Source organism: Epinephelus fuscoguttatus, linkage group LG11, assembly GCF_011397635.1.
Source record: "Epinephelus fuscoguttatus linkage group LG11, E.fuscoguttatus.final_Chr_v1".
Lineage (NCBI taxonomy): Eukaryota > Metazoa > Chordata > Actinopteri > Perciformes > Serranidae > Epinephelus > Epinephelus fuscoguttatus.
Genome location: NC_064762.1, coordinates 15,431,270 through 15,444,688, shown reverse-complemented (window position 1 = coordinate 15,444,688; position 13,419 = coordinate 15,431,270). Strand labels below are relative to the sequence as shown.

Sequence of the window (13,419 nt, the reverse complement as noted above, 5' to 3'; positions counted from 1 at the left end):
GGGTTTGGTGATAGTGATTTTGAGGCTGTTAATGATAAAACAAACAGGATCTCACTCATTACCAGAAAGGTGTATCTCTGCAGGGGTCCTTTCCATAATGTCAGACAGTTTAATAACAACCTGAGCCTGGCAGTGTCAAAAACAAGAACTTTTAGTGGATGTATATTTTTACAGTCTCACTCAACACTGGATGGATTTCAAGAAGTATTATTTCCATCAGTCACTTTGACACAAACGTGAGCAAACAAGGTCCAGGTTGAAAAATACCCAACTTCCCCTTTAATGTCCAGATTATATTTAACACAATTGATTTTACCGATGATTAACACTGGCCTCATTGTGTCTTGTTACTGTGTGACTGAGTAACCTACTGTGATCAAGTTACAGAGGGACATCTGTACACAATAGGAGGAAGTCATCACCCCCTCAAAGATCCATAATTAAGAAGATGAAACACTCGGGAGATTGTAACTGACTCACACTCAGGTCTAAATTAAATTGATTGAAAGGAAGGAAGAATAGAAGAGCAAGAGGTTTCACTCCACCTCTGATTTCAGGCACCACGTTTTTATAGCTTAAATTTGATTGGCTTACGTCATAGAAAATAATTTTAGTTTTTATCAAAGCTACATAAAACTTAAACTATCTACATTTCATTACATTGCATTTCTTCCTCTGCAATATCCTTGAAATACTTTTTATTTATGTTTGTACAGACAGTAGAGAGATGGCAACTGTATGCCTACAGTGTTTGGTGTGAGGGCTCAGGGAAACTAGACCGAGTGATATCTCTTCGCAAACATAGACGGTCTCCGGCAGGTTTCCAGCCTATGACAGAGAAGTTTCCCAGCAGCGACCTGAAACAGACACAACCGACACTTTTCAGTTAAACATTGGAAACATGGCGGAAGACAAACCTGACTCAAATGAAGAAACTGATGAAACTTGTATTTTCTGTTTGATAGCCAACGAGCAAGACAAAGAAACGCGAATCATTAAAAAGGTAAGATACTTTTTAAAGGTACAGTTGTCAAACTGTGGGTACAACTCACCTTTCCTTTACGGTATGTTACGCTTTTACGTCAGCTGTGTTGTGGGTTGAACACGTTTTGGTTAAACTTAGGAAGTGTTCTGCTTCTGGTTTTATCTGTTCCCTTTATACATCCATGCTGTACTCTCTCTTACACAAACATACGCTCTTCTCCTACATCATATTGTACATGTAGTTTATTAAGACAAACTTAAATTTTCTTAATACATTTATATCTTAGTAATAATATTAATGTACTCAATTCTGTACATTGACTGCATGTGCATAAGAGCAACATGTAGCTATGAATGTGTGTTCAAATATATGAATAGAAGAAGAAAAATGTATGAATGTGTACATGAAAATATACAGTTCAGATATGAGAGTGAAAATGTATGAATGCGCGAATGAATATAGATAGATAGATAGATAGATAGATAGATAGATAGATAGATAGATACTTGAGTCAAATGTATGAATGAATGTAAGAATGGGTTAGTTAGAAAATATATGAGTAAGAGAGTAAAATGTATGAATGTGTGAGAAAAAATATATAGTATAAATATGAGTTTGAAATTATGTAATTTTGAGAGTTAACAGTATTAATAACTGTATTAATGTTAATTTAAAAAGTTTAGAAAAAAGTAAAAAGTATGAAGGACTGAGTGGAAAAAAAAGTGTAATATGTATAAAGATGTGAATTAAAATATATGAAAACTAGAGAAAAATGTATGAATGTGTAGGTGAAAATATATACAGTTTAGATATGAAAATATTAAGATATTTAAAGGAGAGACAAATGTATGAATAAACGTGTGAATGAGTTTGTTAAAAAAATATATATGAATAAGAGAGTGAAATGTATGGAGTGGGTAAAAATATATAAAAATGAGAGTGAAATGTATGAATGTGTGAGTAAAAATATACAGTATTAAATAGGTTTGAAAATATATACATTTGAGAGTCAAGTGTACTTAAGAATGTGTTCGTTAAGAATATAGCCTATATGAATAAGAGGGTTAGATGTGTGAAGGAGTGAGTAAAATATGTAAAGATTAGAGTAAAATGTATAAAAGTATGTGTTAAATTGTACAAACATGAGAGTGACAATGTATGAATGTGTGCATGAAAGTATACAGTATAAATATTTGAAAATATATACATTTAAGAATTAAACATAGGAATGAATGTATGAATCTGTTAGTTTAAAATACCTATGAAAATGAGAGTAAAATGCATTTATGTGTGTGTTAAATTGTACAAACAGAGAGAGTGAGAGTGATAATGTATGGATGTGTGCATAAAAATATACCGAATAAATATGAGTTTGAAAATATATTAATGTGAGAGTTAAACGTATTAATAAAATGTAGGAATGTGTTAGTTAAAATAAATATATAAAAAGAGGAAAATGTATGAAAGTGAAAATATGTTGAAAAAAAAGTATAAATGTTTGAGTTAAAATATATGAATATTATAGTAAAATGTATGAATGTGTATGTGAAATTGTACCGCTGTGATATGAGAGTGAAAATGTGTGAGTATAAATATACAGTATAAATATGAGTTTGAAAATATATAAATTTGAGAGTTAAATGTATGAATAAATGTATAAATGTGTTTAAAATAAATTTGAATAAGAGAGTAAAATGTATGAATATGGGTAAAAATATACACTGGAAATATAAGTTTGAAAATATAGAAATTTGAGGGTTTAATGTATGAATAAACATGAATGTGTTAGTTAAAATATATATGAATAAGAGTAGAATGTATGAAGGACTGAGTGAGAATTAGGGATAGACCGATATGGATTTTTTAGGGCCGATGCCAATACCGATTTTTTTCCATCACCCTTAGCCGATGACCGATTATGGACTGCCGATTTTCTTGAGCCGATATTTGGGGCCAATACTGCTTTTGCTCCCTCAATTTACATCAAAAAAATGACACAATGATAACAAATATTACAGGTCTCAAGTTTAAAATAAGAAACATTTATTGAACAGTAAAAAATACTAAAACAAGATGGAAAGTTGAGGTAGAACAGGTAGAATATTATTATTATTATTATTATTATACATTCAAATAAAAAAGAGTTCAGTGCTCTTAAATCTTCCAGTAATGTCTTTATAAAATAAACAAATATTTAAGCTGAAGCATAAATAAAACAACAACTACTGTACACAGTAGGATTCGCTGCATGTGCGCTGCAGGGTCTTCCGGCAACACAGAGCTGCCCGTGGATGCCTGTCTGTAAATCATGCCAGGGAAAAATAAATCCGCGAACCCACATGCGTATCGGCCGATGCCGATACAAGTAAAAAACTCAAATATCGGCCCGATATATCAGCCAGCCGATGTATCGGTGTATCCTTAGTGAGAATATGTTTAAAAATTAGTATATGAGAAAAAAAATTGGGTCTAAGTATGAAAATAAATTATTGTGAAAGTCTTTTCCCCGCAGTGGAGGAGGAAGTGCCTTAATGCATTTATGTTTCCTGCCACACACAACTTTTACATACAAATATTTTTTAACAATGCTGCATTCACTGGCCTGTTAACAGGTTAACATGTGTTTGTTTCATCTCTTTGTTTCCATCCTCTCGGACAGAACAAGGAGCTGGTGTGTTTCAGAGACATTTGGCCTGCTGCTCCTCACCATTACCTGGTCGTACCCATAGAGCACATACACAGCTGCTTCTCGCTGCACCAGGGACACATCGGCCTCGGTCAGTTATAGTGGATCACTACAAATTATAAGTACTGCAAGTACCATTGAACCACTATTTCTACTGCGCTGCTACAGCTACTATCGTTGCTACTAAAACTACTGAAGTACTGCTGCCAGTAGGCCTACTACTACTCTTACTACTACTAATGATAATATTACTACTACTATTAATAAGGAGATATTTAAGCTTTTTCATGCTGCCTGTAGGTTTTATCATGTTGTGTCTTTACAAAGAAATAACTGAGTCTTTTATCTAACAGTTGAAAGGATGGCTGAAATGGGGAGAGCTGTCCTACACGACCAAGGGATCACTGATATAAATGACATGAGGTAGATAAAGACAGGCAGTGTGTGTGTGTGTGTGTGTGTGTGTGTGTGAACAAGAATGGCGGTACTGTGCGGTGTGAGGGATGGGAGTTTATGTTGCATAGATGGAAGAAAACAGTCTGAGTTACATGACTGATGTGAGCTTGGAATGACAGAGTGCTGTCCAGGATGATGCCCGGACTCTTAACCTTCCAGAAGGGGGAAACTAAGAAATAATCAGAGCCTGTTCTCACTCCGAAGTCATCGAAATCCAGGACTTGGGCAGTGACTTGCGGCATCATAAACCAACGATAAAAAGGGTCCTTGAACATCAGCATGATATGCGGCCAGTTGCCCTTATAATTTAACGGGGCCTGGCAGCATCAGGGGGAAACGCAGCGGGACAAGGATGAAAGTTAAGGTGGCAAAAGTCTGACCGGGGTGGATGGGTCCAACAAACACTGACTTTCATACAAGAGAGCAGTGTTAGCATCCTGTTAGCTTCTAAAGCCAAAAGGCTTTCCTAAGCCTTACCATGTGAATTAGTTGTTGAAGGAAAAAAACTACAATTCGCGGTGTTGTACCAACGTAGTGCGTTTATTTTGAAAGAGACTGTATGTAAATGATACATCTCCTGTGAAAACAGTAGTGTATCTTGAAAGAAGATAAAGCATGTAACAGCCAGACCTTGACACGGTGTCCCAGAACTTCAACAACCAACACACCTAGGGTACCTTTCATGTCGTATGTGGACGTGGAAAGTCCTTGACCAAATGTCGATATGTGACGAGGTCGGAGAATGTGTTGGTCATCAATATCGAGTGTGAAACTGTCAGTTTTTGCTAAGGTGGGTTTGGTGCCATTGACAATTAACTCAGTTTTATCACTATTAGTGGTCTCCTGGATCTAAGTCCTGTGTTTTTTGACCCCATTCATCCACCCCAACTACTTCTCATCCAGACTTTCTCACCCTTCACACTAAGTCACCTGACTACCATCATAATCACTACAACCACTAGAAATTGCCACCCCAAAACTGTACTTTTATTTGCTTGTCAGTGTGCTTATCATTACATTGATGTGTTTTCTCCACAGGCTGGGGTTCCACCAACCTCCCTACACTTCAGTTGATCATCTCCACCTCCATGTGCTTGCCCCGGCCAGTAAAATCTGCAAGTACCTGGAGTTTAAGTTCATTCCAAGGTCCTTTAGGTTTGTTACTGTGAGTGTTGAAGACTAGAAATCCCCCATACCACTTTCCTTACTCCTGACAATTCTCTTATAATATTAGGGTCCTTGTAGTGTTAAATATGCAAAGTGAAAATTTCAGAGTTTTTATAGTAATCTAGAAATCTGCTCTAGAGCCCCGGTTCCACCAAGCAGTCCGGTACGATTCAGTTCAGTTCGCCTTTATTCCGTTTCCACTGTGAAAAGTTGTGGATGGTACCAATGGAGCTGTTCTGTACCGTTCCCATTTTTGGTCCGCCCTCTGTTGGGGTACCTAGCACACAGATCTGGTACTAAAAGGTGGAGCTGTGAACGCTGCAGTCTGTTGATTGGTCAGTAGAGGACGGTCACTCTGCTCAGGGCTGAGTTGTGGCTGGTTTGAGGCTCATGTAGCCACTGTTCATACTGTGTAGAGTTTTATTAGAAAACTGTAACTATAAAATGAAACATTAACTTGTAATGTTACTCAATGCACGAGTTGATGACGTGAATCCATCCAATGTGACAGCTTTGACCATTAGTTTTTATATGACATACACTTTTAGTAATGAGTGGATCTTCAAGCGTTTATGTGAATGACATATATTCTAATCCTCACTCTGAGGAAAAAAAAGCGTTGTGGAGCGTTGTTCCTGTGGGCTCCAGCAACACTGAACCCCTGTGGCTAAACATCAGATGTAAATGTAGATTCTGAAACACGCGTAGTGACTTTCTCCCTTGATCTTGAGACTTTCATTGCCCTGTCTCCATGAATGTTTTTCTCTTTACAGGAAAGCAGTCTTCGGCAGCGTCTCAAGGGTATAACTCCACCAGTCAAGAAGAGAGGAGCAACGAACATGTCAGAGGAGTCTCTGAACCAGAATGAGCCATGTGCAGGAGGTGCTTTTTGTTTACCATGTTTGTGCACGACAACATCATGAACTGTCAAGAGCAATATCTGGGAACTGAGTCGGTAAATGAGATAATGAAGCAGGTAAATTAATTAGATATTAAAGGAAATCCAAAGGACTGAAGCGTCACTGTAGAGACAATGACCACACTGAATGTCTGTGTGCAGCAAACAGTCTGTGCTGATTAACAGTTGTATGAACTGTTTGTTGTTGGCTTAAAGCTATAGCGCGTAACTTCTGCGTGTCCTTAAATGTCCGTTTCACCCAAGCCACTACTAGAGGAGATGACATAATGCTGATCAGCCGATCGGCTCCTCTAACATCTCGTGGTATTTTTCAATATATATCATTTTTAGTATGCGTGTCGACCGGCGACATTCCCGTGCTGCCGCACAGGAAATGCTTCCTCACAACAAGAAGGGAGGGGGGAAGAGCGGAGAGTCTCATAGCAAGAGGTAGAGCGCAGGTAGAAAGAGAAAGCAACAAAGAAGCAGCCGAGACACAAAGAAAAAGCCTGGACGTTCGGCTGAAGGTCTATTAGCAAAGAAGGAAAGTGAGCGACGGAGAAGGCAAACAAGGATTTGTATTGGCGTCGCTTTTCCTTGGTGGAGAGCCCTGAAGGAAGAAATTGGGCTGAGGGCAGATACGGATGTTGCCTTGCTGCTGTAGGATAAGTAAGTGACTTGGTTTATAATTATATTATGAGTAGTATGTGTTGCTGTTACATGTACTGGACCTAGTACTTTATTATTTTCTTGGAAATGGTGCTATGAACGTAATGTAATGATAGCAGCCTGGTGTTCGCCACGTGTTACTCTGTGTACACGGTGTGTGGCGAGTGTTACTTTGTGTACAGTGTTACTCTGTGTACATGGAAGTGTCGGCTTATTTGTTGTAATAACGCTTTATCCGCTGGGAGGCGACAGAAGTTACGCACTATAGCTTTAATGTGTGTATGAATGTATGTATGGTGGCAAAGTGTGAAATGAATTATACTGTAATGGTTGGTGATATATGAAAAAAAATGGATTGACTCCATTAAATGCCATGGTACTGTGTGTACTTGTGTGTATTTGTGTGCAACTACAATCTGTCCTTTTGGGATTGAAGAGAGTTTCTGTTTATTACTACAAAATACATCCTGGAAAGTCCTTGAACACATTTTCCAAAATTTCTGAAATTAACCAGAAAAACAAACACAGTCATGTGAAAATGATAACCACCACAAACTCATTATAAGCCTCAGAAACAAACTTGTGTACTTCCTACACTAGAATACTGTGTGCCTCCATGTTTTGTGTGTCACTCACTGAGTTTGTGGTAATTGAATTAAACACACATTTCTTTGAGAATGTATACCATGTATTGATGTCAACTGAAATAGTAAAGATAGTTACACAAGAGCCATCTGTGTGACAGAGAAGGTACCAGAGATACATTATTGACACCATAAGGTCCTTATGATGCTCTTCTGTGTGGAGTTTGCATATTCGTCCTGTAGCAGCATGGGTTTTCTCCTGATACTCCGGCTTCCTCCCATAGTCCAAAGACATGCAGGTTTTTATTAAATGCACTCCAGAGTTTTTCTTGTGGTTTTTGTTAATTATTTGTGCAAAATAAAAATCCCAAAACTGTCAGTGTTGTGATTTTTTTTATCAGGGTATGTTTTTAGCAAAGTTCATTTGAAGTTTGGTCTGTTCTTAAAAGAGCTTTATTCTATTCATTAATTTTTTTTTAGTGAGGAATAAAAATCCATAAAGTTTGACATAAGTTTGAGGAATGCGTGTCCAACATATATTACAGTGTTTTCATTTTACTGGTGGAGAATAATGAAGCAGACACTTTGGCGTGACAATAATGCAGTGTCAAGGATTAAAAAATGTGTAAATATGGTATGAACCACAGGGTAGCAGCCTTAATGTTTGAAGTTTTTCTTTTCCAGTAATTATTAACCGCTTAATACAGACCAGTGTTTTGGTTTACACGGATGCAATGTCTGACAGCTCATAGTTGAGTAGCTTGACATTGGAATTTCCGTGTTTCCCTATGAACGCAGCATTGGAGCGACTCGATGAGCTCTGTCAGCAGCTGGTCGTCCTGACTCCTGACAGCAGACACGCCCAGACTTCAAAGGTATTCAGCCTCAACACTACAGTGATGACACAACTTGAGAGACAATAATGGGGACTCAAGACGCTTCAGGGAGCGAAGACTGTCCTTTCTGCCTGATAGTGAACAACCAGGCTGACACAGAGATCCTGCTGAGCGTGAGTACCCGGCTCTTCCTCCATGTTCAGGAAGTAAACAGTGTAAACTCCTGCCTCAGCCTCTGTGTCTCTGTACAGGATGATGAGCTGCTCTGTTTCCGTGACATGAAGCCTGGAGCCATACATCACTACCTCGTTATTCCCAGGACTCATATTGACAACTGCAAATGTCTCCAGGGGGATCACATACCTCTGGGTGAGTAAGACCCGGACTATGATCTATACATGTCTGTTTCACTGTTTGTTAGCAGGTCAGTATTGGTAAGAGTTCAATAGAGACAGATGAGTCAGCAGCCATTGATTCATTACAGGAAATACTGCCTGGGACCATCAGTCAGAGCTAGAAACTGGAGAGAAAATCCTTAAATTCATGTAACTGTGAATTTAAGACACTGACAAGGCAAGGCAGCTTTATTTGTTTAGCATTAAAAAAAGATACAGAGAAGAGTAAAGAGGAAAAAGATATAGAAGGTCAAAATAATCAAAAATGAATTTAGAAAAATCATTAGAAAGATGAATAATTTTTCTATTATAATATGAACATTCATTCATTCATTGTCTCCAAAGAGATCATGATTAGGCTAAACATGACATCAGACATCAGACATCAGGTATCATCCTCTCTGATGTGAATAAACTGTCCTCTGGAACAGGAATACCCTGAACTCTTACACACTCTTCTTCCCTTTAACTACAAATTTAAACTTTGTACTTTGGATCTGACTGTCTACTTAGGGACTGTTCTTTACTTATCAGAGCAGAGGGGTGGCTGAGGTGTGACTTTGTATTTTGTTTTTGTGTTTGTTTTTAAAGCCTCCCTGAGTGACGGGGGAAATAAATAAGCCTTCCACCATTACACCAACAAACATATACACATATATTTGTATATTTTGCCAGATGTTTAATACTCTGTTGTGCTAAAACTGGGCCCAGTGAGTGACCCTGACCCAGGAAACCCACTGATTGTTACTGGTTGTGAACATTAGGTCGTGGTTACTGTAGTTAGTGCCACTGTCATTTGAAGCATTCTCTGGCACAAGAATTTCCTTCAGGTTAAATAAAGTTCCACTGAATTGAATTGAAACAGCTGATTTCATAAACGAAATGCAAATCCTCCACTGTGTGTGCGCGCTTCAGCAGAATATACCATAAAAAACACAAGTCCCTCCCCGGTGCTTAAAAAATATTTGACATCCCTGCAACATTTTGCACCACCCTCTCCCCTCTCATAAGTAATGAACAGTCCCTTATCATGGTTAGATGGTACCCTTACTTTTTAGGCTGTATGATGGAACCATACTAATTTGATTTGTTTGTTCCTAGTGGAGCGGATGATAGAAATGGCTACCAGTGTACTAGAGAAGAATAAAGTCGGCGACCTGAGTGACGTCAGGTGAGTCAGTCTTCTGAGATGACATCATCAGAGTTGTGACTTCATTTGCTTCAGAGGAATGACAAGTTGTTTTTTTTTTATCATTTCTTTGCAAACCTATGCTCATGTGTCTGTTTTCACACCCGCACTGACAGGATGGGGTTTCACATTCCTCCATTCTCATCTGTTCCCCACCTCCACCTCCACGCTCTGGCTCCAGCCAGTAAGATGAACTTCAAGGCGCAGCTTCACTACGGGCCACAGTCTCACTGGTTCATTACAGTGAGTGATATCTTGGATGGATGGATGCATTTACCTGTGGAGACTTGAGCGTGCCAATAAAATAAATTTAGCTGTTTGCAATGATAAATAATAATAAAAGAACATGTAAAATTGTTAATAAAATTAGCACCTTGATGTCCAATGACTGACCCATGAAAAAATGAAGCAATTGTTTTAATGCCATACTTGAGTCTCCCTACAGTGATGACTTCAATCTGTCAAAATCAGAAATGAGCCACCCGTGATAACATCTCGTACATCTGTTGTTATGTACACTGTTCAAATATTATATACATTTTTATGTTTGAATGTCATTTATAAGCAGTTTTAATTATTATTATTATTATTATTACACTTAAGTACAATAATGTGAATACTGTGTATAAGTTCTTTGTTCTGCTCTGTTGCAGGTCGACAAGGTGCTGTCTCAGTTGAGGACTCGTGGCAAGGTCAGATGAAGAGATACAAAGAGTCTGAAGCTGCAACTGTCTTTTTTTATGTTGACAGGTTATTTACTGGAATCCCCTTACACTAAGAATTTCAAATCACCGTCCATCTGACTTGACATTTTATGACGTGTATTCCTCAATGTATTGGTGATTAAGTCGTGGATAAAAGTGGAATAAGGGCTGTTTTTGTTCAGGTGGAAGTGATAAAAGTTTTTTTTAAAATGCATTCTAGTCCTATTAAATGTCAAGTTATGCAATGAGGAGAGAATTACAGAATTTAGGATATGCATTAATTATTTAGATTTAAACCTTGAAGACTGAAAACACATGTCTTATATACTATTATATATACACATATATGTACTGTTTAAAAGTCACATATGAGAAATCATTATATTCTTTTTTATTGCCATATGAAGTCAGTATTTACAGCGATGGACAATCACTTTTTTTTGTATGTTTACTTGTCTTTTTAATATGAAGTACATCAATTGAAACAGCTGCTTATGCATTTGATATCTTTGTGTCATAATTTATTTGATGAACTGGGGTGCAATTTGTCTTTTAATACAAATGTAATGTTATATATAACTTTAATAAAAGATCTTGAGAAGCTCTTAATCGTGGGATCATCTATGACAAAGGTCTCAAAGGTTGCATATTACTGGTCAGGATTCAGTCAGCGCTTTCCAGGTTGACAGTGTGTGCCAGTGGGTGCGTAGATATCTGAAGGATTTGTTGGCAGGTTTTTTTTTTTTTTCATCTTCAGAAAACAAAGTTATCAGCAGTGACTCAAGATGCATCACTGGTTTTCACAACTTTCTGTCAGCCACTAGATGTCAGTGGTGTAGCTTGCAACTCTTGTCAGTATTTTTGTTTTACAGTGGGGCAGGACAGATAAGATAAGATAAGATAAGATAAGATAAGATAAGATAAGATACACCTTCATTGATCCCATAATTGAGAAATTCCAGTGTTACAGCAGTCAAGGAGAAAGAGTCAGGTTAAAGATTTCAAATTTAAACTTAAAAAACTTAAATAACAGAGAGGGACAACACACGCTATGGGCTTCATAAACTGACCCTCAACCCTTTTTTTTTATTACTATTCAAAAACAATAAAATAAGAGATGTCAAAAATTAGCCTTTTGGTCATTTTCAGTCTGACACCAGCCTGCCGTGATGCAGCATTTTCATATTTGGAATCTACTGTAGGTCATACAGATGTTATTGTACAGAAATTATGAAACAGGGCCCAAAACTAAAACATCCGTCATCAACTGCAAGTCAGAGTCTGGAATAACTTTTCATACACACTCAAAACAAATGACATAATCTCTCAGACTCAGTGCTTCTCTGTCTCACTTACCTAAATTACCTATTTGGCATGTTATCACCTTTGGACATGTTAACATCCGGCAAACTCTGCATCTACTTCTCCTGCATTAACAGGAGATACAAAGTTCAGTCTTTCAACTGACTTCTTCAGCCAGTTTTAATTTAGCTATGACACTAATGAGTTAGTAATTAGTGCCATTACTAAAATGGCAATAATTACTTGGTAATTAGTGCCATTGTGGCCCTGGGTAACAAGTTTTCCACCCACACTCCTGAATATGCCTGTGAGCCTTGTTCAGCTGGGGACAGCAACACCACTTGGACAAAGAGAACTGGACACATAGATAGATAGATAGATAGATAGATAGATAATGATACCTGTCCGATAATGGATCTTGAGCCTATCTATATGTAATCAGCAGCCTCTATCACACTAAAACGGTGTGTGGAGTCGCTGTAAAGACTATATACAAATATGTTGAATTAGTTATGATATAATACGTCTTTTATTTCATTTTTGGACACTCTCTGTTAGCTGGAGAAAGCTGAAATCAAACCAGCCGTTGACAAACCGGTATCCTGGCCTGTGACGTTACATTCCTGACATTCTACGTTGACGTGACGCCGCGCTGCTGCGGTGTAGCCCCGCCCCTCGCGCCGTCAACAACTGGATCCCAGCTATTTGTATTTTCACTGCTAGCCTGCTAACGATGATTCATAGCGCCCGTAAAAAAACGAGTTAGCCACTCTGGATGGATGTTTATTCATTTCTGTTTGCCTGAAGCATCCTCCATCGACAGCTCGTGCCGATGTGCAGTCAGTGCGCGCGGAAGGACCGAGCAGAGCGGAGAGATCGCCGTGCACATCGTCCGTTAGCCGCCTGTGAGACCAGCTAACACTGCTAGCACCGTAATACAGAGCTCGTTAGCTGGCTGGCTGACAGCTGGTGCGGTTAGCTACGTGCCTTCAACAGTAGCGTAGCTGAGATTTACTCCCCGGAACAATGAATTGTCTCTGACATTGGTGAGTGTTATTAACATGTTATGACGTATTAATATTAATTTATTACGTGTGATTTGCTTTGAGTCGTCTCAGCGTTGCCTTGCGAGCTAGCTGCCTGGCTAACCGTCGGCTTGTTTGTAGCAGCTGCACAGAGCCACGCCTGGGCCATTTAAATTTACGTTAGCGGCTGTTAACATGGCATTTTACTTAACAATGTTTTTAAGGGCTGGAAATAACTCCACAGTTTTGGTTTACAGAGAGGACTGAGGCCCAGTTGGTTGTCACATTGGAGTAACCAGAGCCCAGAACTAGCAACGGTGGGTCCTGGTTGACTTTACGGTGGTGCCATTGAAGATAAGGGGGTGAGCCGTCAGTCAGTTTGCCCATGCACTCCTGGTTTTGACCTGCTACAGCTGCCAATATGATGCCGGTGAGTGCACACAATCCCTGCCCTCTTGCCATAAAAATGTTTTTGACAATATGTTACTCATAATAATTGGACTGCTCATGTTTGCACAAATCA

The 13,419-nt window shown here is 38.5% G+C and overlaps 3 protein-coding genes across 11 annotated transcripts in view; all 3 read left to right on the top strand.

Moving 5' to 3' along the window:
* Window positions 1-819: 819 nt before the first annotated feature.
* LOC125897256 (adenosine 5'-monophosphoramidase HINT3-like) lies at window positions 820-8,369 on the top strand. Of its 3 annotated transcripts, XR_007450402.1 has the most exons (6): window positions 820-1,003; window positions 3,645-3,762; window positions 4,025-4,094; window positions 5,166-5,282; window positions 6,068-6,176; window positions 8,244-8,369. XR_007450402.1 is itself a non-coding variant. In XM_049590446.1 (5 exons), the coding sequence occupies exons 1-5, from the start codon at window positions 902-904 to the stop codon at window positions 6,099-6,101; spliced, it is 441 nt and encodes a 146-aa protein (XP_049446403.1). In that variant the 5' UTR covers window positions 820-901; the 3' UTR covers window positions 6,102-7,488. The 3 variants fall into 3 exon arrangements, 2 of the variants coding, with proteins under 2 accessions (XP_049446403.1, XP_049446401.1); XM_049590446.1 differs by lacking the exon at window positions 8,244-8,369 and having other exon boundaries at window positions 6,068-7,488; XM_049590444.1 differs by lacking the exon at window positions 8,244-8,369 and having other exon boundaries at window positions 5,166-5,292; window positions 6,068-7,488.
* On the top strand, window positions 8,316-11,166 carry LOC125897257 (adenosine 5'-monophosphoramidase HINT3-like). The gene is made up of 5 exons (XM_049590447.1): window positions 8,316-8,454; window positions 8,533-8,650; window positions 9,778-9,847; window positions 9,982-10,108; window positions 10,519-11,166. Exons 1-5 carry the CDS (start codon window positions 8,368-8,370, stop codon window positions 10,564-10,566), a joined length of 450 nt encoding a protein of 149 aa, XP_049446404.1. The 5' UTR covers window positions 8,316-8,367; the 3' UTR covers window positions 10,567-11,166.
* A 1,377-nt stretch (window positions 11,167-12,543) lies between these two features.
* Window positions 12,544-13,419, top strand: part of ppp1r13bb (protein phosphatase 1, regulatory subunit 13Bb) — a 36,939-nt gene continuing 36,063 nt past the window's right edge. For all 7 annotated transcript variants that reach the window (XM_049590856.1, XM_049590851.1, XM_049590854.1 and 4 more), the window contains exons 1-2: window positions 12,544-12,917; window positions 13,154-13,326. In XM_049590856.1, the coding sequence (XP_049446813.1) occupies window positions 13,318-13,326 (9 nt within the window). In that variant the 5' untranslated portion in view covers window positions 12,544-12,917; window positions 13,154-13,317. The remainder of the gene's footprint in view (window positions 12,918-13,153; window positions 13,327-13,419) is intronic.